This window comes from Vidua macroura, chromosome 26, assembly GCF_024509145.1.
Source record: "Vidua macroura isolate BioBank_ID:100142 chromosome 26, ASM2450914v1, whole genome shotgun sequence".
Taxonomy (NCBI): Eukaryota; Metazoa; Chordata; class Aves; order Passeriformes; family Viduidae; genus Vidua; species Vidua macroura.
The window spans coordinates 3,669,057-3,691,441 of record NC_071596.1 but is presented as its reverse complement, the minus strand read 5'-3'; the positions used below and the strand labels follow the sequence as shown (position 1 = coordinate 3,691,441).

Here is a 22,385-nt window from a genome sequence, read left to right as displayed (position 1 = left end):
GCCCAAAGGACACTTGCTCAGGGCTCGAACGGAAACAGCTCTTTATTGGAGCACCGGTGCCAGCCGCCCGCCGAGCCCGCGCTCCCCCCGGGGCTTCTGTTGTGACAGACACGCGGCCGCCGTGCTCCCGCCCGTCCGCTGGTGCCCAAGCACCGGACCCAGCCCAGTGTTCGGTGCCAGCCCGCGGGGGTCCAGTCCCGGACGCGTCCCTGGCCTCGTCCCTGCGTCGCCTCTGCTCATTGCCCTTCCAGGCTCTGCCTCCAGCTGCTCCCCCTCCTGCTCCTTCTTGCTGGCCAGGGCCCGGGCGAGGCCAGCGCCAGCCAGGGGGACAGCAGGGACACGGCTGGAGGGCCGGGGCCGTCAGCCGGCTGCTCCCACTCCTAGGACAGCTGCTACCGAGATCTGAATCGTTTCCACAGACGTCGGGACACGGCAGCGGTCACGATGAGCCCCAGGAGCGATCCCGCTGTCCCCACAGCAATGGCAGGGCTCGAGCTGAAGGAATCTGCAAACACACGGAGCTGTTACTGCAGCCCGGGCAGGAAATGCTGAGGGGTGAGCGAAGCACAGAATTCACAGAATCACCAGGTTGGAAGAGAGCTACAAGATCATCGAGTCCAACCCGTGCCCCCAACACCTCAACTAAACCATGGCATCCCCCCAGCACCAACACGGGGGGGCTGCAGCCCCACCCAAGCGACGCAGAGCAGGGCAGGGGTCCGCAGATCACCCCCACTCACCGTCCACCACCATCACCTCCAGGCTGACCATCTGGGCGCGGTGGCCGAGCAGGACGCACTGGTAGCGGCCCTGGTGGCAGGGCTGGGCGTGCTCCAGCCGCAGCGCGGAGCTGCTGCCCGCAGACTCCTCCCGGTACTGCCAGAGGGCTGCGGGGGTGCGGAGCCAGCCCACCGTGGCGTTCCCGGTGCACCGAGCGTGGCACTCGATGCGCAGGGCCCTGCCCCGCGTGCCGGTGGGAGGCAGCGACCAGATCTGCAGGCTGCAGGAGGGCACTGTCCCCACAGATGGCCCTGTCGCCGCCGTGCCAGAGCCAGGGATGGTGCTGGTGGCCACACGTGCCATGGGGCTGCCTGCCGTGAGGTCCTGGGGCACAGAGGGCTCCGTGGAGGGGGGCTTGGTGACAGCAACCAGAGCGGTGCCAGCGCTGGGCTCCCGTGCTGTGGTGGGATCGCCTGTAGGGACACCGGGCCCTGGAGGGAGAGCTGTGGTGGCCACGGGCCTGGCTGTGCTGGGGCTCTCCGTGGAGGTGACCACAGCTGCTGGCTGCTCCATCACAGCTGCAAACACACGGAGGCCTTGGTCACAGGTGACCTCGCTGCAGCCCAAACCTCCTCCAGCCCCTGGGCACAGCGAGCAGGAGCAAAGGGGCACTGCCAGGCAGGGATGGGGATGGCAGATTCAGGAGTGGTGCAGAAGTGGGGGCTGCTGCTGCTTGGCAGAGCTGTTCCGAGGAGCATGGGGCAGTGGGGGTTGGCTCCAGCGGATGGGCTACATGCGGGTTTGGGGTCCCAGCCCCTCTTGCCACTCACCCTCAGCACTTGCCACCAGAGATGCCACCCGGGTGAAGGTCTCCTGCCCGACCTGCAGCGTCACCTCGCACCTGAACTCCACCCCTTCTGCCACCTCTGTCCCTGTCACCGACAGGGTGGAAACGATATTATACAGCTCCTCCTCAGCCTCTTCCTCGCAGTCAACGTTTGGGTTCTGCACCACCTGGTGCCCCCGGTACCAGGTGAGGGCCAGCCCGGTGGGAGGATACAGGTGCATGGCCGAGCAGGTCAGGTTGGCGGGGTGTCCTGGGCGCAGGATGTGGGGAGCTGCCTCCAGCCTCAGCGTGTCTGGGAGGGCTGGAAAGGAGTCAAGGGTGATTTTTGGCAGCACAGCATAGCTCAGGAGGAAAGGGGCTGCCTTGGGGATCCAGGGCTGTGCTGGGAGGCAGTGAGTGACAGCTGGGGAGCGCTTACCGTAGACCTTCAGCGTGACGGTTGTCTGGTAGTGCTGCCCGTGGCAGTTGCCCTGGCAGATCTTCGTGCCCTCCGTGGCCACGTTGGCGTGCCTGATGTGCAGGATGCTGTGGGTGGAGAAGGAGGAGATGGTCCCCAGGGCGGTGTCCAGCCCGCTCCACTCCACCTTGCCCCCTGCGCAGGCCAAGGAGCAGTTCAGCTCCGTCGAGCCCCCAAACGGCACCACGGGCTCCTGCGGTGTCACCACCAGCCTGTCAGCGGGGCGACCTGGGCAGGAGGAAAGTGCAGGGTCAGGGGAGGGGACAGTCACCAGCACCCCGCAGCTCCGAGCGCCGGGACGGCAGCGACGCGGGGACAGGGTGGCTGTCCCGGCTCAGTGACAGCGAGGTCCTGGGGCCGTAGGGCGAAGCAAGGAGAGCAGCAGCACAGTGGGGGATTGCGGGATTAGGGTGGCTCTTGGCCCCGTGGCACTCACCGCTGCAGCCCCACAGCGAGCCGAGGAGGAGAAGGACAGGAGCCGGCTCCATCCCCCACAGGGCAGCGGCAGGGCTGCTTTTCCCTTCTTTTCTTCCTTCCCCCTTTCCAGGGAGCGGGTGCCGCTGGCCGGGGCTGTCTCCTTCTGGCCGCCGGCTCCAACCTCAGCCGTTCTTAAGCCCTGTAGGAACCGCCCCCATGAGCACCGGCCCCAGGACCTCCACAACTTCCCGCCCAAGGGGTATTTCCAGAGGGAGGTTTATGATTTTCTTCCAAGTTTGGCTCTTGCACAACACCCAGCCGACGGCCAAGACGGCAGCCCCCCCAAACCCGGGAAAATCCCTGTCCTGAAGGGTCCCCGTGTGGCTGCAAGGGTCCCCATCACCCCACCAGGGAGCCCTGCACAGACACCTGCACCGCAGGACGTGGCTCAGATCCAGCTCTATCCCTGTTTTCTGCAGGCTACATCACTCCCCCGGAGGCCCTGGCAAACCAGCCTTTCCATGACCCCAACAGCTGCTGGGGACACACAGCTGTGGAAAGGGCCCTGTCAGCCCCTGCCCCAAAAGCAGAGCCAGGACCCGTGGTCAGCCCTCTCGGTGAGCTGATTATTCCTTTTTATTCCTCAAACAGGGTGTTTTCAGGGATGGAATCAGGTGTTCCTGTGAGGGTTGGTCTTGTGGTACAGATGGAGAAAGTGTCACCACAGAGAAGGTGTTGAACACCCTGCATTATCCAACCTCAAGGCCCTCAGGATCTGTCCTGGGCCCACGCTGGGTCTGGCATCGCTCCCTCGTTCCCGCCCAGCTCCCCGTGGAGGGATGAGTCCTGTTCTGCCCCATCCCACCCTGCCAGGCTGCAGCCAAGGCTGGGGAAGGTCCCAAAGGGCTGAGGGAGGAACGTGCCCATGTCTGCACCCAGTGTCATCACAGGACCTGGACATTTCCCATCTGGAAACTGTTCTGAGAGGCAACTCGTGCACTGGGCGTGCCACGCATCCTTTTAGAAGGTCATGCCACTAATTCTCTTGAGGGTGCAGGAGGCCTCTGAGCAAGGAAAGTGCTCTGTAAACACTTCCCACCAAATGTGCACACTCAGCCGAAACAGGTGATTAATGATGCTGGGGTTTTTGTTCCTTCCATCCTGTGTTAACAGAGCCACTTCCCGGGTTTTCCAGCAGCCATCAGAGCCCCCCTGTCCAACCCTGGAACAAGCCATGTCCAGGGCTGCTCCCACACTGCCAGGCTCTTCCCAGAAATGTGTCTGGGAACCTTGAGGACACACACGTGGTGCCAGGTTTCACTTGCCTCTCCCACAACCCTGATTGCGGCACCGGTGCGATGAGAAAACCCCTGAATCAGTGTCTGAATGAGAGCTGAGCATTTATAGAACCACCTCATCTTAAAAAGAAGCTTCTCCAGACCTTCCTGGACCTGACATTAGCAGTTACCAGAAAGCCCCACACCTTGTGCTGTACTTTGTTTTGGGGCTTGGAGTGCTCAGAGCTGCCCTAGCCACCAGAGGAAATTGGAGTCATGGAAACCTGATAATGCTCCTGATCCAACAGCTCAGCCACAGAGCCAGGGGCAGGTCAGGGGACTTGGCCCAGCTCAGAGTGATGTGGCAGAGCCCCTAGGGCAGCTCTGGCTCACCCTAGTAGTGGACCCACCACAACCCCTGTTCCATCACCTGCTTGGGCCCTCTCCTCCCTGGATTCAGACCTCCCCCCAGCCCAGAGGAGCACAGGAGCTCCCACTGCCCCGGGCACAGCACGGGGACATCACCAGGTTGCGTGCACAGGGCAGAAGGAGCAAGCTCACGCACCAGGAGTGTTTTCCAGCCCACAGGAAGCCTTTGAAGGAACGAAGGGAATGCTGGTTTTCCAGACTCAGGGGCCTGAACACCTTTCCTGGAAGGCGATTGTGCTTCCTCCCGCAGGGCAGGCGCGGGGATTTGTGCCGGGCAATACTTTGTCCAGAGATGTTGCTCAGGAAACAAAACAGTTCAGTGTGGAGACACAAAGCACCAAGGGACGAGTGCTGGCTCCAGCACAGGATACCCCCGGAGCCCCTCAGGTTGGGGTCTGGCCCCAGGCTGTCACCAGAAGGGACAAGGCTTTGCCACTGCCCCAGGAGCCACCACACCAGGGGAAAGGGTGGTCAACAACATCCTGCACTGCAACACCTGCCCTTTGTTCTCCAGCGAGGTCATGTGAGACAAGTTGCAGGTTTTCTCTCAATTAAAGATGGAAACAATAAAACAAAAGCTAGCTCCAGTCTAGAGGAAATACATACAGAAGAAACAGGCTGTGTAACAGCCCATGCTTCCAGGATACCATCCATCAAGCACCAGTTTCCATCCCAGAGCTGGCTTTGATGTGTTTATATTTTTTGGGATTATATTAGTCACTTACGACCATCCTCAGCCACCACAAAGAGTGTTTAAATGAGTCAGATAAGATCTAAATTAGGCCTGGCTGAAAAATTAAGACAATAGAGTCGGGGCTACTAAAAACCAGTCCAGGAGGAGGCTCCAGTGGGGCAGGCAGGAGCCAGGGATCTGCTTCCCATCCTGGGCTGGTGCAGAGACTGGCAGCCCCGACCCAGCTCTCCCAAACCTATCTCACATCTTCACATAATTCTCAAGGGGAATTTAAATTCTGGGCAGAAGTTGCCTGGTATCACTGGTGATGGAGAGGAATAAGGACAGAGACCTTTGACACAACAGGAAAGCAGCAGTTTAATAAATAATCCATCAGAGGGAGAGATTAGCCAGTTCCAAACACAACCTGAACTGAAATAAATACATTTTATCATTAGCTTAAAAAAGAGACACAAACGCACCTGATGGTGAACTGTGAGAGAGCAGAGGTGGGGCCAAGTGCCCACGCTTTAAAGATACCACAGCTGTCAACAGCCTTTGGAGTGCAGAAGAAGAATAAAAACAGGGAAGTAAAAAGTTACTACTTTGCAAAATTAATGGCAGAAGAGAAAGCAATGGTGTAACTCAGGTTTTTAATGCGACAAGATCAGTTGAAACTCACTTGACCCGCCAGGACTGCTGACAGGCAATTGAGATGATTTTTGCCTTGTGTTTGGGCATTGCTGTTACCATCCCAGGCTTTAGGTCCCTGCAGACAAATCCTGGGAATCCCAATGTTAAACAGCCAGGCTCAGGCACTGCACAGCAGATCAAGCAGATTTTAAGAAAAGACTCCTGTTTAAAAAGTTGCGTTTTCATATAAAGTAACAAGAATTGGCAAAACTAGCTGAATGCTCCACACAGCCCTTCCAGCCTCCACGTGGGACGCTGCGGAAGCACCGGCCCTTCAGAACAAGCTGTTCTTCATTTGGCTCTGGTAACTTCAGCTCCAGCACCACCTGGCCCAGCTCCTGCTCTGTCACATCACGGCAGAGCAGTGCAGGGGTCACAGCCCTGCGCCGAGGGAAGGGGAGGCACCGGGCCAAGGCCCCACCAAACCAGGTGAGAGGAGCCCCAAGAGGGTGGGAAGGGATCCCTGCTTGCTCCCTGCACCTCAGAGAGGCCCTGCTGCCAGGTCTGCACACCAGCACAAGCCACCTTTCTGTTGGTAATGGCACCTGTAGAGGTCCTGCTGCTGCCTGGTGCTGTACCCCCCTCCATCCCCCCGCTGCCATATCCCCACCCCAGCTGCCCAGTGCTGGAACCCCACTGGTGCCCAGTGCCATCACCGGTGACAGCACAGCAGGTCACCAACCAGGCCACAGCCCCTGACCTGGCAGTCACCTGCTGGCAGCACCTAGCCCCAAGTTTGGGGGCTGACAAAGGGACCAAAACACTCCCACGATGCACAAGTCAGCATCACCAGAAGCTCAGGGGTCACATCATGACCTGGGAGGGAAGATTCTGGACAGTTCTGGGGTCCGAGGGGAAGGAGAGGCTGAGAGGACACAGGCAGCAGCAGTGGTGAGAGGGAACGGGACCAGAAACACATTGGTTTCAATAAACTATGCAATAAGGGAGAGGACTTTTAAAAATATATCTCTATATACTTTATATCATATAAACTATGCCTGTCTTTTTGTAACGTGTCGCTATATTGTACCCGTGAAGCTCCGAGGTAACGATTCCGTGTTTTACTTCATCTGTGTGTGAGGGAAAAACCTACTTCAGCTCACTTTAACCCACGTAAATCAACAGACTGCCAGGACTCGGGGAAAGTCCCGTCTAAAAAAAGGCATTTTTGTGATGAACAGAGGTGGGGGAACTGCTGCCTGGAAGTGCAAGTGACAGGATTTCCTTCAGGATAAAAGCTTGCCATGCACACACAGTACTGACCATCCCACTAATGTTTGGGAATTGGGAGTGTCACCACGAGGAGCTTGGGAAAAATGGAGTCACGGCAGGTCAAGGAAGTTTCTGCTGGCTCTGCTCCCCAGACCTGCAGCCAGTCCCATCTCAGCATCCCTCTGTGTCCCAGCTGCTCCTAGTTCTGAGCACAGGAGCTGCCACCAGGCCAGATCAATGCAAAACAGTCAACTCTTTTCACTTAAATACCCACCTCTGACAACCAAATGGCATTTGCAGTTGCTGCTGTGTGTCTACAAAGATCCATGATGTAAAGGGTCAGCACAGCCTCCCTTTTGGCTGCTCTCCCCTGGGTAACCTTCCCCAAACCCACAGAGAGGGGATCCCAGCCAGAGAACAGCCAAGGCAAGACTGGTTTGGCTGCTGCACCCTCAATTCCTTTAACAAAGGATTCCTGAAGTGTCCTTGGTTTGGTCCTTACTTCCCAGAACTACTCAATGCCACCACTTCTTATTTACTCAAATAGGAACAATTGTTTCCTGCCCTCTGCCACATTTCTATAAACAACCACACATTCCCTGTTTGCCTCAGCTCCTTTCACAACGCTCCAAGCACCTCCTGCTCTTTCTGAGCACAGCTGAGCCTGCAGCAGAGGCTGCAGTTCCACTGTTCCATAAACAAAAGCCTCCACAGCAGGCTCAGAAATGCCACATGGAATCCAAACCCCTAACTCCAAATCAACACAACCTTCCCCATCAGGATCTATTGGGTTGAGAACAAACCAGCTCTGGACACTCTTTGGATTTAGCACCAGATGGCAGGAGCCCAGGGGTAAACCAGCTTGTTTTGTACAATGCTCAAGGTAAACAGTCATTTCTCTGACCCTTCTCCCAAGAAACCACACATCTCCAAAGTGCTCAGCACAGCCAAGTTGTTTCTCCAACCTGCCAGAGAATTGTATCTCCTAAACAACCCTCACAGCTCCAGGAAAAGATTTCTGAAAAACATTCTTCTACCTACTGCCCGTGGAGGCAACAGGCAAATGCCACCTCAGAGTGACAAGAAAATCAAACAGAACCACAGCTGTTGTGGCCATCCAAGTGTTTGTAATTCATGCAGTTGCCCTTCTCACACCTGCCCATTCTCCCTTGTGTCAGCTGCAACTTCTTCATTTTTATCCTCTTCATCAGAACATTAAGTCAGTAGATTTATATTTTTTTGGTCTAAGTTTCACTTGGGGCAGAATGGGGCCCTCCAGCAGAGAGGAAGCTCAGAGCTCCACTCCCTGTGCTTCACACACACCCCGTCCCCTCAGCGTGTCACCAGAGCGTGCAGGGGTGCCAGGGGCCAGCAGCAGGAACAGCTCTGTCAGGGATGGGGCGTGGAGCAAATGCCATATTTGATTCCAGGGGCAGCTCAGGGAGCTCCCACCAACCACAGCCCACGCTGGCTCCATCTCCAGCAGCGAGCAGAGGGTTTGGCAGGGCACAGCGGGGTCACGTACAAGGGCAGGTTTGCTTTCCAGAACTATCCCTCCAGTGGAGCAGTTCCGTATCTCCCCTTTCCACCAGCACCAGGTGATACAATTCCATTTTTGCACCAGCTGGGTGTATTTGGCTCGAAGGGAAACCTCATCCCTCCTCAGTAGCTGTGAGTGGCACAGTCTGTTACCTTGGATCCCTCTCTCCCCCTCCCCAAACTCCTGCTGAGTCCGTCCTTGGTGTGGAGTCGAGCCCCAAGGCAGGTCCCCTGTCCCACCTCACACGCTGCTGTCCTCCAGCAGGGGCTCCTTGCCATCTGACCCCCCAGCTGGTGGGCTGTGGGGGTGGGCCTGGGCCCCTGTACTGTGCTTCTTGTGGCTGCCTGACCTCAGTGCCAGGTTGTGTTCCGGAATGAACAGGGCCACCAGCAGCGACAGCAGCACGGAGCACGCCCCGAACAGGAAGGGTGGCCCAGGGATGATGCTGCTCTGAGAGACAGAGAGAGAGAGAGGAATGATTGAAGCATAAGGGCAAACACAGCCCAGCAAACTGAGTGAGAAGCTGAGTAGGTACCTCATCTGTTGGGTTGGCCATGTTGGGTTTGGAGGCCTTGCCCAAAGTTTCCACCTCAGCCATTTCGTTCAACTCCACGTGGAAGAGATAGAAGACAAAACCATAGAGTGCTGGCCCCAGGCCATTACACAGACCCCGAATTCCAGTGATCATCCCCTGCACCACACCTGGAGACAGAGGGAAGAAGGGGGGAAATGCCTCCAGCTTTCCAAAGAAACTTGTTTTATTTGAGGATACATATTTAGAGATATTTAGAGACAGGATCAAGCACTTGGATCTGGGCTGATGTGCAGGGGGAGGGGTTTGCAGATGAGCAGCTTCACTCAGTGCCAGGTTCTAGAAAAATCAGTAATTGCTGGGCTTGCTGTTTGCAGACTGAAATAAGCATGGGCACATCAAGCAACAATTTCTAATTAACTAGAATTTAATTGAGGACTCGGAGATGTACAGTGAGGCAGGCAAAATGCAGCAGCCTCCTCTGCCTCAGAGGGACAACACCAAACACCCACTTGCATGACTTGGGAGTTCCCCAGCAAAGCACCAGCCGTGGGCAAAGATAAGAGTGTCAATACTGCTGTGAGTGCTGTGACACTCCACAGCTGGCACAGATGTTCCTGCCCACCCCTCCACCACCATGGCCTTGTGCCAGCTCAGCACCTGCAGGGATGAACCCCCCCAGCAGATGGGTCCCCAAGCTCTCACCCTGCTGGTCAGGGTCCGTGCTCCTCGACACCATGGCACTGATGGCTGGGAAGGTGATGCTGGACATGGCAGCCACAGCTCCTGCTGCCCACATCATCCTGGGGAGGAAGGAGGCAGCTGTGAGGAACAGCCCTGTGCCCTCACCCTGTGCTGCAGGGTGGGAGCAGCCACAGAGGGACAGAAATGTGGGCAAACCCTCACCAAGGCTGTGATCCAAAGCCATACCAGGCAAGCTGCAGGATCTGGAAGCCTAGTCCCAGGAGGATGGTGTTTTTATTTCCTATGGAGCGCATGAGAATTCCCAACACGACTGTCTGGAAAGAAAAACAGGTGTTTTCAAGGCAGAGGCAAAGAAAAGGGCAACAGCAGGAGACAAGAGGACAGGAAGCTGAAGGACTCTGATGATCCTTATGGGTCCCTCCCAATTTAAGATCTTCTCTGTTTTAAAAGTCTGTGTGGCCACAGGAGTTCTGACAACTCAGCAGCCCCAAAATCAGAAATTTTGGACATTGTTACAGCAGACTGCTCAAGCCAACACAGAAATTGCTTCTCACCTGAGCCAGTATAGAGAGAATTCCAACTACACCGATAAAGGCTGCTACAGTCTCTGAGGAAAAACCAATGACCTGTGAAAACATCAAAGAGGGACTTTTCAGGCAGATTTGTACCAGGTGACAAGAGCCCCTCCATCAATATCACTCATGTTTACTGAACTTGCTTCTCAGGGACCTGCACATTAACAGCCACTGCCTCTGGGCTGCCACAGGAATCAAACAGAAGATTTTCCTCTGGCTGAAGAAACGGTTTTAAATCACTGAGCTCCCCTTGCAGTGCCTGAAGGTGGCACAGCCAGGATGGCCAGGCAGACACCAGCAAGGAGCCAAGCCAGGCCTTGCCCCTGGCAATGCCTAGAGCAGTCAGCTGGAGCAAATCACTGTTTCTTACAATTTCAGCTTTACTGATGTACTGGCCAAGAAAAGCCACCTTGGGACAGGTGACACAACTCTGATTGGATTCATAGGGCAGGATTTCCTGCTCCCAGAGCTTTGACAGAGACTCACCTGTCGTAGGTACAGGAAGAAGCTGGAATACTGGCCAGCCTCGGGAAGGTAGGAGAGAAAGACGGTGATGCAGATGAGCAGCACTGTGGAGTCCTGACCCACCTTCCTCAAGGACTGCAGGGAATGAGGAAAAATGTTTTAAAATTTGACTTTGTATCACTGAAAAATCTCCAGGTACAAAAACAGCCAAACCAAGGGCTTAACGCCTTAAAAGTCAGCAGGACTAAAGCAAACATTAAGCATTACCAGCACACAGGAAAACAGCAGTGTTGGATTTTCTACAAATTTTCTACAAATTTTTGACAAATCCATTTGCCACACAGCAGCAGGCTCACTCACAGCAAATGGGTCAGCTTGTTCCCAGGAGATTGGGGCTCCCCAGGAGACTGGGCGCATCTCTTCAGGCAGTGACTCGGGCACAGCCAGCAGGATGAAGCCAATATCCAGCAAAGCAACCCCTGAAGCCAGCACAACCACCAAGGTGTCACCGTAGGCTTGGGAAAGGTACGCGCCGATGGCCGGGCTGGTGACCAGACTGGCAGCAAACGTGGCTGACACCTGGAAGCACAAAACATCCCTACAGCCTCTTCTTCCTAGAGCCCATTTCCTCCTCCCCTGTGACCCAGGGGAACTCCTGGCATCTTTGATGGAGAGGTAACTAAGAATTCTCAGGGATTCTCTTGGTGCACCTGGGCTGAGTTCTAGCAAAGGGGAATCAAAGCTGTCCTAGCAATTCCTCTATGGTTCTGTCAGTAAAGCTACAGGAAGGGCAGGACCACACCAAGCATCACAGGCTGCTCTTCCCTGGCGTGGAAAAGGGAAGGGCCAGGCTGGTTTATACAACACAGCCAGCACTCAGGGTGGGCAGAGATCAGCCTCCCCCTCAGAGCTAAATCCCAAACAGAAGGACAGGGAGACTGTATGATCAGTCAATAAATCTCCCACCCTAATTTTATATCTCTCCTACCTGCAAAGCCCCAGATATTTCTTTCAAGAGCCAGGCCAGTGACTCAGCTCCTTACCAGGCCGTACGCCGTGCTGCGCTCATGCTCCTGTGTGATATCAGCAACATAGGCAAAAATCACAGAAAAGGTGACAGCAAACACTCCAGACATGGAGATGACAGCAAAGTACCACCTGCAAGAGCCCAAGGCACAGTTAGACAGCAACCACACCACGGTCCACAGCTGCTGAAGCAGAGACTCTCCCTTGTTTTCCCTCCAGTCCATCCTGTTCCAGTGCACCAGAACAAGAAGATGGAGTCCTGGCCTGGAGACTCCTGAAGTTTCATCACTTATTTTCCCTAATAGAAATAATGCACTGAGCTGGGGAACAAGCACAGAGGACAGACCAGCCCTTTATTCCCAGCTGAACCAGACAAGTCAGTCTCTAGGCTGAGCATCCTTGTCCATTCTTGAGATGGATGAGACTCTTCCATCTCATCCTGAAAGGAGCACCTGCAAACCCTCCTCCTTCAGCCTCTTGCTGCTGCCCCTCCTCAGAACCCTGGGGCTCTACTGAGGGTGAACTCACCACGGGCTGATCTTCATCAGAGGAATTGGTGCACACGTGAAGAAGACGGTGAGAAGGAGGAAGGATTTCCTGCCCCAGACATCAGAGAGAGCACCAATCAGCGGGGCACTTAGGAAAGACAGCAGACCCTGGGATGGACAGACAGACCAGAGGACAGAGAAACCCCTCAGTGAGAGCTTTCAACAACATCAGGAGGAGACAATCCATTCCTGATTGCTACAAGCAGCAATGCTGTTACAACAGAGCAGTTTATTAAACTCCCCACATCGTTTTAGGGAGGGAAAAACAAATCCTCGACCAGCAAGGCCCCACTGAGCACTCCTGCTCCCTGCAGAGCTCTGCTGTGGGCACCCAGGCAGCCCTGCCAGGACCTGGAGAGCTGCTGGCACAGCTCCAGGGAAAAGCTTTCTCTTGTAGGTGGAGACAGGACAGACACAATAAGAAGCCAGGGCCATTAAGCACAAATAAAATTATTCAAGGCTTTCCCATGTCTCCCAAGCCCGAGGCAGGCAGGGCAGAGCCTTTCAGTGCTGGGGCTGTTTTCCAAGATCCTCTTGCCAGAGACAGCCAAGAGCTGCCTGTGTTGCCTAATTCCCCAGTCAGAACACAGGACTATTGCCTGTTCACAACTGTTGCTGCAATTCTGCTCAGGAAATGCTGGTCTAGTGCAAGAAGCTCCCCAGTCCCACCTCCTGCCTGGAGGTCACTGAGGCCACTTGGTTTCAGCTTCTATCACTAATAAGTTTAGATGTCACTGATTTGTCATTCTGTTATGCTCCAGAGGATGGGCACAGGGCTGCTCTCATGCTGATGAGATTATTTCCAGCTGAACCACACAGCTGCTGTAACTCCAGCCCCACGTTGACAAGCAGCACGTTGTCACTCCTGCTCAGTAAAATCAGCTGTCCCAGTCTGTGCCCTTCCTTTTGCAGGTTTGCCAGAGCCCCCTCAGAGTGGCCAAATATTGGCTGACACCAGCAAATCATAAAGACAATAATGGCTTGTCCTTCTTGCACCCATGGCAGATTTAAAGGAAATCCTGGAAGGAATATTCCTTACCTTGACTCCATGAATCAGACCATTCATCAGGAATGTGTGCTGAGGGAAAGTCTGGTGTAAGACCTGGAGGGAAGACAAACCACAACTAAATGAAAAAGTCAGAGCTAGCAACTTCTGCAAAATTTCTGTGAGCATCTGCCAGCCAGAGGACTGGAAGGGCACAGTCCAGGGAAAAGGGGAAATATCCTGCCAACAATGCTTCCATGTGAAGAGCTCTGCCTGCCCTTTCCAGTATGGGAAACCACTGCCTTTAACACTTTCCAGGTCTATAAATCACTCCAGCATGCTCAGAGAGCCTCTCCCATCACCTGAACCCCCTCTGGTTTCACTTTATGCCACCACATCACTCCTCTGCGGGTCCCTTTGTGCTGTCTGTATGTTTGATTTGCATTTTATATTACCAGACTAATAGGTCTAAATGTTTTTTTGCATAACCAAACACTCCTTTTCCACAGTTCCCCAAGGAAAGGTCGTGCTAAGACCTTAATCCTCAGGAGCCCCAGGAGAGCTCCCATAGACACACTCACCGTCAGCATCGGCGTGGTCAGCAGCCCCCAGGCAAAGAACTCCAGGAAAATCACCACCACGGCGTGGTACACGCTGGGCTCCCCGATCCCCTGTCGCTGCAAAACAGAGCAAAGTCAAAAACCTTTCAGCAGCCTCGTCGTGCCTTTCAGAGAGCTCACACAGCTCAGCGGGGTCCCGAACACGAGCGAAGGCAGCGGGAGATGCTGTTCTGAACCGTTCTTTCTCCAGACAGCCTAGGGTGCTTAAATCCAACCCCAGAGGCCGGTGGGGCATTCCCTGCCCGGGCCCGCGGCGGTTTTGCTGCCCAGGAACGAGGGGCACGGGGAAAGCGGCGCGGAGCCGGCGGTGCAGCGCTCATCCACGGGATGCTCCGGCACCCGCCGGCTCCAGCGCGTCCCGGGGCTCAGCTGCCGCAGCGGCGCCGACAGGGGCGGTTCGAGGAGTGCGGCCCACCGGGGACAGCCCTCACCTGGCACCGGACAGCGGCGCCGCCCGCGCTCCCGTCCGTGCCGGTCCCCACCATGCCCCCGCGGCCGCTCCGCCCCCGGCAGCCCCCGGCCCCGCGCTCACGCCGGCCCCGTCCCGGATCACGATCTTCTTGGCCAGCAGGACGCTGCGGTTGAGCCGCTTCTTCTTCTTCTTCTCGCCGGTCATGGCGCCGCCGGGCCGCTGCCGATCACCGGCCGCCGCGGCTGCCCCATCCTCCCCGTGGCGGGCCGGGCCGAACCGGACCGGGCCGCGCTGCGCAGAGGCCGAGGCCGAGCCCGGGCCCGGACCCGGCACCGGACCCGGACCGGCACCGGGCGGGGAGCGCCGGGCCCGGCGCTGAGGGCGGGGGTGGGGAGCGGAGGGGGCGGCCCCGCCCGCTGGCCCCGCCCCCGGACCGGGAACCGGCACTTCCGGCGCGCCGCTCCTCGCGCCTCATTGGCTGCTCTGCCGCTTCCGCATCGGCCGCGCTGGTCTGTGATTGGCTGGGCGGGCCGGGGGGCGGGCATTTCTCGCTGGCTGGGGCGGGGCCGTGACGTCACAGAGCGGCGGTGGCACCGGCAGCGATCCGGGGCCCCGGGGCGCCTCTGGAGCGGCCGCCGCTCCGTCACGGGCACCGCTCCCGGCTGGAGCAGGCGGCTTGAACAAGGACATGCGGCCGCCCCGGGGCTGGCGGCACCGGCGGCTCGGGAACGGCCGCGTCTGCCCCGTCGCGGCTCTCTCGGTACCGAGCTGCTGTCTCTGTCCTCAGCACCGGCATCCCGGGGTGGTGACAGCCGAGCGCCTCCCCAGGACGATCCCATCCCTTCCCCCGAGCCCGGTGCCGCGGGCGGGGAGCTCCATCCCCGGTGCCGCCAGGGCTTGGGGCGCGTCCTAATTAATGCTGCACGGGCCGGAGAGCGCGCGGTGCCGATTACCTCGGTGCGGGGTCAGAGGAGATTAATTGAGCTCATTTAGACAAGTTTTCTGCTCGCCGGGGCCCCTCTGCTCCACCCCGGGCAGCGCGTGGTGGCCACACACGGGAGGCGACCTGCGGTGCCTGGAGGGGTCTCGCCGTGGGCCAGCGAGAGGCTGTCAGGGCTCCTGCCCGCCCGCGGAGCGCCAGAGGCTGCGATCCAGCCTTTGTCCGCGGAGGTTTTCCTTTAAGTAATGATTAAACCCCAGGGAAAGTCGGCTCAGGTAACTCCACCTGAAAGATGAAAGTAATCCCCCGATTTCCCGGGACTTGCGTGGGAGCGGAGAGCAGCTCCCTCTCCCCAGGGCTGCTGCACCGTGCCCGGCTGTGCTGTCCCCAGGCCCCGGCGTGCTCTGCACGGTGCACACCGTTGGGCAAAACGCCCGTAACCTCCGCAGGGACACGGTGCCCTCCCTCGGCTGAGCCCCAGCCCCCGGGAACGTGCTCCCCCGGGCTGGGCAGGGACCTGAGCCCCCCTTGGACCCTCCTGGAGCCGCTTATAAGAGCATGGAGAAGCCTGATTTATACCAGTGCTCTGCAGCGGCTTCAAAACAAAACCAAGGAGAGAGATCAGAGAGCAGGGAAGCGCTTCCCAACATGGCAACAAGAGATGTAATTCTATTACCTTGATTTATTGATCGCACTTAGAGCAATTACTGGCTCTCACCCCATCACCTGCCAGGGAGCAGGAGACAGTGAGGAGGAGAGACAAAGGCGGCTGTGTCGTCCAGGGCATGGCCGGCCCCCGGGGAGGCTCCGGTGTTGTTTGTGCCGGTTGCCGCGAGGGCTGGGGGGCTGTTGGACCGAAGAGCGGCCCAAGGAAGCTCCTCGGGAAGCTGAAAACAAGCGCTGAAAGGAGCCTGTGATGCTGTGGGGATGGAGCCCCAGATCCCTTTGGAGATGGAGGAGGTGCAGGGCTGGGGAAAGGTGAGGGTCCCCGGGGCTCCAGCACAGCAGAGCTGCTGTGGGCAGCACTCCAGCCTGGAGTCCTCTGACCCGCTCGAAAAACGCCGCAGCCCCGGGGCCGGAGCAAGGGCGAATCGCTCGATTGAGGTCAGAAAGTCTCTTTAAGGTTTTTGTGGGATTTTTTTTCCCCCCTGCTCGTTGCAGTTACAAGCAGAAAAAAAACCAATAAAATGTTTGTGCTTTTTACTGCCTGAGCCCTCCAGACAGATATAAACAAAGCGGGAGTCAGATCTGGCTTTGGAGGCAGATGAAATCAGAGCGAAAGAGACCAGTGGGCTGCGAGGCACAGAAGTAGGGCAGCCCGCTTGTGCATGGAAGCCTGGCCAAGCCCTCCCCCGCCTCCCCGGCCTGCCCTGGGCTTCTGCAGCGCTTCCCGGGAATGCAGAGGTGGAAAGAGCAGAAAATGTCCCTGTTGTGGGCGAGGGCAGTGCCGGGGGCTGCTGGCCGCTTTCGCTCCAGCTAACGCAAAACGCGAGCGGGTCACAGCCTGTGCCTCAGCCCCGTGGCTCTGGGAGGGGCCGTCACCCTCCTCTGCCTGCCGCCCCCGTCCCCTCGCTCCCAAGGCTTGTGGCAAAGCTGGAAACTCACAGGGCCGGCGCCAGCCCCGCGGGCCTTGGCGCGGCCGCAGGCCATGGCCAGGGGGTTTAGAGCAGCACGGAGAGCAGAGCGTGGGTGGCTCCGGCCCCACGAGCGCTGCTGGCGAGGGCAGCCCAGGCGTGGGGTGGATGCTGTTGTGCGCGGGGATGCTCGGGTGGGCGGGGATGCTGGGCGGGACGGGGATGCTCCGGCGGCCGCGGGTCCGGCGGGGCGGAGGGGGGGTCGGGGGCGGGGGATGCGGGGCCGGGCGGGCGGCGGAGCGCTCGCACCATGACATCAGCGCGGCGCGGCCCCGGGGGAGCGGGCGGGGGGTGGGAGCCGGCGCGCCGGCAGCGGAGCGGAGCGCGGCCCCGGGCATGCTCCCGGAGCCCAAGTATGACCGCTTCCGCGACGAGCCGCTGACCGCCCCCATGCCGTCGCCGGCCCCCGCGCCGTGCCCCGCGGCGGGCGAGGAGCCCGAGCACGGCACCACCTTCTGCGCGCTGCTGCCGCGGATGCCGCAGTGGAAGTTCCCCGGCTCCAGCGGCTTCCTCGGCCGCGGCCCCGCCGGCGCCGCCCGGGACGCCCCCGCCGCGGCGGAGTCCCCCTCGGGGCTGGCCGCCGTCCTGGGCGCCTGCGAGCCGCTCTGCGCCGCGCCCTGCGCGCTGCCGGGCGGCGGGCGGGCGCGGGGGACGGCGGGGCGGGCGCGGGGGGCGGCGGCAGCGCCGGCGGGGGCCCGGCCCGGCGGCGACGAGTGGAGCCGCAAGGGCAGCTTCATCCGCAAACCGGCGCAGGGCTGGCTGCACCCCGACGAGCGGGTGCTGGGGCCCGGCGTCTCCTACATTGTCCGGGTAAGTCCCGCCGGAGCCTGGCGACGCGGGAGGGCGCGGAGACCCCGGCCCCAGGCGTGTGCGGGGCTCGGTGGGTCCGGCCGCTCCTCCCGAGGGCTGCGGGCAGAGCCCTCGCTCGAGCCCCCCGCCACGGCTGGACCGGGGCGGCCGCCCCCGGCACATCACATCCGTGATGGGGCCAGAGGCCAGCGGCTTGCTGGGCCGTGGAGCCCACCTTGGGACTCCAGCGTTGCCAGCCCCTACGAGGCATCACAAGCTGTAGCACACAGATGGGGTTGTGGGGTCTTAGCACGGGGTCTGGGCGTGTGCTGGGGTGTTTTGGGGTGGAGGGTGAAAGCTGCTGTGTGATCCCTGGAGCTGGTGTGGAAGGTTCTTGTCCCTAACACCCGGCCTCTCCTCTCCGTTGCCTGCCCTGCCGTGCTGCTTTGCCCCCGCAGTACATGGGGTGCATTGAGGTGCTGCGCTCCATGAGGTCCCTCGACTTCAACACCCGGACACAGGTCACCAGGTACAGCCCTGCAGTCCCACTCTCCTGCACCCCAGTGCCACCCCAAGCCCCCGGTGGCCCTGGGTGCTCCCCCTCCCCAGGGCCCTGTGCAGGGAGGGGAGCACGGGCCCGGGGGAGCCGTGCCCTGCAGGACCCACCCTGCACGCAGGGACACGGACGAAGGGCACTGCCGCAGATCAATGGCTGGAAAGAGGAGAAGGGAGGTGGCCCCGGCTGGGATTACGTACTGGGCCGTGACGTGGGGCAGCGCTGCAGTGCCTGGGGCTGTGGGGGCTCGTGCCACCAGACCCCACAGAGCAATGTGGGGGGGAAGGCAGCTGGGAAGGGCTGGGGGTCTGGAGCAGTGAGCAGGCCAGGGTCTGTCCATTGCAGGGAAGCCATCAACAGACTATACGAGGCAGTGCCAGGTGTGAAGGGCATCTGGAAGAAGAAGGTGAGTTTCCACTCATCTTTGTCCATCCCTGGGACAAGCCAAGGCTGTGGGACAAGGCACCAGGGGTGCTTGTCCAGTTTGTGGGCCTGGGGCCTTGTGGGGCATTCCCCCCCCTTCCTCATTCACCCAAGGAAGCCTGGTCCTCGTGGTCTTCATTGCCCCCACCATCCTCTCCCCTGTCAGGCTCCCAACAAAGCCCTGTTCTCCATCCTGGGCAAGAGCAACCTGCACTTTGCTGGCATGAGCATCGCTGTCAACATCTCTGTTGATGGGCTGAACCTCATGATCCCCACCACGCGCCAGGTGAGTGTTCCTGGGCACACAGTCCTGCTGCCTGCCAGCCTGTGAGCCAGTGGCCCCTTTGCTAATGCCGCCCTGGGCCGTGTTCCCCATGCAGATCATCGCCAACCACCACATGCAGTCCATCTCCTTCGCCTCCGGTGGGGACATGGTGAGTCATGCACACCCCGGGGTGCTGGGGACAGGGACTGCCAGCTGAGCACAGGGCAGCCTGGCCTGGGTCAGGACGTGGGACTGGGGACGAGCTGTCCTCTCGCCCTGGCACCTCCAGCCCTGCTCCCACAGAGTAGCAGGACACGAGTGCTGATCTCCTGCTCTGTCTGCAGGATACCACGGACTATGTCGCCTATGTCGCCAAGGACCCCATCAACCAGAGAGGTGACACCGGCCTCCACGCCTGGGGGCTCTGTGGAGGAGGGATGAACTGGGGGGTGGAGGCTGGAGGAGGAGATCCCTCCTGGAGAACACGGCGGGTGGCTCAGGGTGGTCCTGCTGCAGCGATGGCAGTGTGGGGGAAACACTCAAACCGTCCGTCTGTCTGTCCGCAGCCTGCCACATCCTGGAGTGCTGCGAGGGGCTGGCGCAGAGCGTCATCAGCACGGTGGGACAGGCCTTTGAGCTGCGCTTCAAGCAGTACCTGCACAGCCCCCCCAAGGTGGTGGTACCCCCAGAGAGGTAGGGGGGTGGGGGGCCCTGCTGCACCCCTGTCCCGGGCACGTCCCCTGGCTGGGGGTGGCTCTGGGAACCCCTGTCACTGCAGGGTGTGGGGATGGTCTGAGCCAGGCAGGGTGTCCCCAGCTCACCCATCCCTGCTGCAGGGCGCTGGCTGCAGAGGAGTCAGCCTGGGGGGAGGATGAGGAGGCGGCTGAGCACGACTACTACAACAGCATCCCAGGGAAGGAGCCCCCCCTGGGGGGCCTGGTTGACTCCCGGCTCCGCCACAGCACAGCCCTGGGCCACGTCCGCACTCAGCCCTCCAGCTCTGTCCCCCCCAGCCAGGTGAGCCCCTCAGAGCCGCTGCTGGCCTTGCTATGGGGGTCCAGGCAGGGCCCCCGCCAAGGCTCTTACTGTCTCCTTTCCTAGGGCGGGTTAGCAGCCAGGCGAGACCCGAGCAGCCAGCTGGGGCCACCCTGGGACCTGGAGAGCCAGGGTGGGTACTGCTGTGGGGGGAAGCCACGAGCTGGGGGGGTCCTTGTGACGCTGCCCAGTCCTGGCCAGCGGTGATGGCCGTCCTCGCAGGCCAGCCCTGCGACGGGTACCTGCAGGCGGACGGCCACACCCTGGGGCCACGGGACTACGAGGAGCACATGTACGTGAACACGCAGAGCCTGGACGCCTGGGAGCCGGAGCTGGTGGCTCATGGAGCGGCAGAGGAGAGCCCCAAAAAGGACCTATTTGACATGAGTAAGGCACTGCCCCGGGGGAAATGGTGCAGAACCTGCTGTGGAGTGGTCAAGCTGTGCCAGCAGCTGTCTGGGTCACCCGCCACAGCCCCGGAGGTGCTGGCACTGGCCGAGTCCACAGCAGTGCGCTGGGGGCCGTGAGCTGGGGTCTGTCCACACCACAGCCCAGCCCTGCCTGGTGCCCTGGGTGTAACACCCCACAACCCCTGCATCCCACAGGGCCATTCGAGGATGCCCTGAAGCTCCACGAGTGCATTGCAGGGGGTGCCACCAGTCCCCCCATTGAGGACCAGTGGCCGAGCCCCCCCACGAGGAAGGCCCCAATCGCCCCCACGGAGGAGCAGCTGCGGCGGGAGCCCTGGTACCACGGCAGGATGAGCCGGCGGGATGCTGAGAGGCTCCTGCAGATGGACGGGGACTTCCTGGTGCGGGACAGCCTCACCAACCCGGGGCAGTACGTGCTGACCGGCATGCACAGCGGGCAGCCCAAGCACCTGCTGCTGGTGGATCCCGAGGGAGTGGTGAGGGCAGGGCACGGGGGTGAGGGCAGGGCACAGGGTGGGCGATTGGGACCAGGGTAGGGGCAGGGTGTGGGGTGGGTGATGGGGGATGCAGGTGTGGGCGGGCACAGGGTGTTGCAACTGGATGCTGTATGAGAGGCAACTCTCCTGAGTTGAGGACCACTGTGCCCCGGCCCCAGGTGAGGACCAAGGACGTGCTGTTTGAGAGCATCAGCCACCTCATCAGCCACCACCGGCAGAACGAGCAGCCCATCGTGGCCGCAGAGAGCGAGCTGCACCTCCGCCAGGTTGTACAGAGGAAGCAGTGATGCCAAGGGGGTACGTGAGTCCCCGACCTGCTCCCCTGGCTCTGGACTCACCCTAGGGTAAAACCGGGGTCCCTTTGTGCTCCCCTTCTCCAGTTGTGCCTGGAGTGCAGGGTCAGGCTCCCCACTTTCCTCCTCAGCAAGGCTGTGTGATCCCTGGCTCTGCAGGCCCTCCCTGGCTGCTGCCTACCTCCATCATCTGCATGGGGCACCCTGCCCAGCTGGACACAAAGACGTTTAATTCCACACTCACAGGTGAAACGCTCTTGGGGTGGGAACTGCTCAGTGGCCTCAGCAGGAGGGATGGAGCCTGAAGCTGTCTCAGGCAGGGCTGCCCCCGCTTGCCCCAGCACTGGAATGGGGGCTGGTGGATGTTGCTGTAGCCCCTGGCTTGGCTCTGCCCGTGGGGCCAGGCACGACCATCTCTTGGACGCTGGTGCTGTTGGATGTTCCTGTTGGGGACATCCCTTTTCAGCTGGATTTTCCCCAGGAGTGGCTGCCACATGATGCTCCATGTGGCCCCAAGCCCCTGCAGCCTTCCCCAGGCCAGGGCCAGGATGGAGCTACTGTGGGAAGGTGCAGGGCAGGGCTGAGCTGCTGGCACTGCCTCATGAGGTGTCCCATGGCCTGTGGGGGCCCCCTGGCCAGCTCGGGGCTTTGGCAGGTTTTTGTGGCACACACAGCCCCCTTTACCTGCCCTGTGTCTGGTGCTGGGCACAGGTTTGTGGTTTGAAATACATTTCTAATTAAACCTGGAAATGAGCAAGGAACACAGGTGGTTCATGCCACCCCTGGGCATGCTGCTGGGACAGGTCTCCATCACCACCAGTTCCTGCCTGGTCTAACCTTGGCCAACCCATCCTGTCCAGTCACACTTATCTCTGCCCCTCTGGGTCACCCTGTCCCCCATGGATCACCGGTGTCCCCCTGGCTTCAGAGTGGCCTTTGGCACCCAGGGCTGGCCCTGCACGCCCTCTCCTCCTCACACCTGGCAGCTCCCTGCCCTGTCAGCTCCCCTCCTGCCTCCACCTGGAGCAGCACATGGCCACCCACCCCTGGGCCTCCTGGGGTGGCTCTGAGTGGCACAAGCCAAGCTGTGACCCACTGTGAATGTGGCAGCCAGCAGAGCCAGAGCTGTGGGTGGGCCTGGCTGTGGCTCCTGTGTTACAGCCACTTGGGGGGTCCAGCACCAGCCCTGGCCGCTGGTGGCCTGTTCTGGCTCTGCTCTGCATGCCCAGTGCTGCTGCCAGCACCCACCTCGGGGAGCAGGGTCACCCCAGCACCCCCAGCCCCTCGCTGGGGATGGCCACTGCCAGACAAGGCGTCCAGGCTGGCCAGTGCCAGCTGAGCCAATGAATAAAATAATCCCCTAAATAAAGCCCAGTAATGAATGCGTAA

The 22,385-nt window shown here is 59.8% G+C and overlaps 3 protein-coding genes across 6 annotated transcripts; 1 reads left to right on the top strand and 2 right to left on the bottom strand.

Annotated features, from left to right (window-relative positions):
- Positions 1-24: 24 nt before the first annotated feature.
- On the bottom strand, positions 25-2,923 carry MADCAM1 (mucosal vascular addressin cell adhesion molecule 1). 2 transcript variants are annotated; one of them, XM_053999754.1, is made up of 5 exons: positions 2,461-2,923; positions 1,986-2,252; positions 1,551-1,868; positions 741-1,298; positions 25-505 (listed from the first exon to the last, which is right to left on the bottom strand). In XM_053999754.1, the coding sequence occupies exons 1-5, from the start codon at positions 2,510-2,512 to the stop codon at positions 393-395; spliced, it is 1,308 nt and encodes a 435-aa protein (XP_053855729.1). In that variant the 5' UTR covers positions 2,513-2,923; the 3' UTR covers positions 25-392. The 2 variants fall into 2 exon arrangements, with proteins under 2 accessions (XP_053855729.1, XP_053855728.1); XM_053999753.1 differs by having other exon boundaries at positions 1,551-2,252.
- A 2,250-nt stretch (positions 2,924-5,173) lies between these two features.
- On the bottom strand, positions 5,174-14,511 carry LOC128819514 (hippocampus abundant transcript 1 protein-like). Of its 2 annotated transcripts, none has more exons than XM_053999750.1 (12): positions 14,254-14,511; positions 13,683-13,778; positions 13,156-13,218; positions 12,097-12,224; positions 11,586-11,700; positions 10,903-11,121; positions 10,564-10,677; positions 10,057-10,128; positions 9,704-9,816; positions 9,503-9,600; positions 8,801-8,967; positions 5,174-8,715 (listed from the first exon to the last, which is right to left on the bottom strand). In XM_053999750.1, exons 1-12 carry the CDS (start codon positions 14,335-14,337, stop codon positions 8,506-8,508), a joined length of 1,479 nt encoding a protein of 492 aa, XP_053855725.1. In that variant the 5' UTR covers positions 14,338-14,511; the 3' UTR covers positions 5,174-8,505. The 2 variants fall into 2 exon arrangements, with proteins under 2 accessions (XP_053855725.1, XP_053855726.1); XM_053999751.1 differs by lacking the exon at positions 14,254-14,511 and adding an exon at positions 14,153-14,243.
- Positions 14,512-17,015: 2,504 nt separating this feature from the next.
- SHC2 (SHC adaptor protein 2) lies at positions 17,016-22,385 on the top strand. 2 transcript variants are annotated; one of them, XM_053999748.1, is made up of 13 exons: positions 17,016-17,517; positions 17,955-18,025; positions 18,398-18,458; positions 18,642-18,761; positions 18,856-18,909; positions 19,085-19,136; positions 19,307-19,433; positions 19,577-19,757; positions 19,842-19,908; positions 19,998-20,162; positions 20,381-20,682; positions 20,862-21,000; positions 21,128-22,385. In XM_053999748.1, exons 1-12 carry the CDS (start codon positions 17,044-17,046, stop codon positions 20,988-20,990), a joined length of 1,803 nt encoding a protein of 600 aa, XP_053855723.1. In that variant the 5' UTR covers positions 17,016-17,043; the 3' UTR covers positions 20,991-21,000; positions 21,128-22,385. The 2 variants fall into 2 exon arrangements, with proteins under 2 accessions (XP_053855723.1, XP_053855724.1); XM_053999749.1 differs by lacking the exon at positions 21,128-22,385 and having other exon boundaries at positions 20,381-20,615; positions 20,862-20,947.

Bases quoted from the DNA above. Each gene is read 5' to 3' on its own strand.
- MADCAM1 (XM_053999753.1), bottom strand. From the start codon at position 2,512: ATGGAGCCGGCTCCTGTCCTTCTCCTCCTCGGCTCGCTGTGGGGCTGC. The intron at 1,299-1,550 runs GTGAGTGGCAAG...GTGTGTTTGCAG, and splicing joins TCTGGTGGCAAGTGCTGAGG to CTGTGATGGAGCAGCCAGCA. The intron at 506-740 runs GTGAGTGGGGGT...GTGTGTTTGCAG, and splicing joins GGAGGTGATGGTGGTGGACG to ATTCCTTCAGCTCGAGCCCT.
- LOC128819514 (XM_053999750.1), bottom strand. From the start codon at position 14,337: ATGACCGGCGAGAAGAAGAAGAAGAAGCGGCTCAACCGCAGCGTCCTG. The intron at 10,678-10,902 runs GTGAGTGAGCCT...CATTCCCTGCAG, and splicing joins AACAAGCTGACCCATTTGCT to TCCTTGAGGAAGGTGGGTCA. The intron at 10,129-10,563 runs GTGAGTCTCTGT...ATGTTTTCACAG, and splicing joins TCTTCCTGTACCTACGACAG to GTCATTGGTTTTTCCTCAGA.
- SHC2 (XM_053999748.1), top strand. From the start codon at position 17,044: ATGCTCCCGGAGCCCAAGTATGACCGCTTCCGCGACGAGCCGCTGACC. The intron at 19,909-19,997 runs GTGGGTACTGCT...CCGTCCTCGCAG, and splicing joins CTGGGACCTGGAGAGCCAGG to GCCAGCCCTGCGACGGGTAC. The intron at 20,163-20,380 runs GTAAGGCACTGC...TGCATCCCACAG, and splicing joins AAAGGACCTATTTGACATGA to GGCCATTCGAGGATGCCCTG.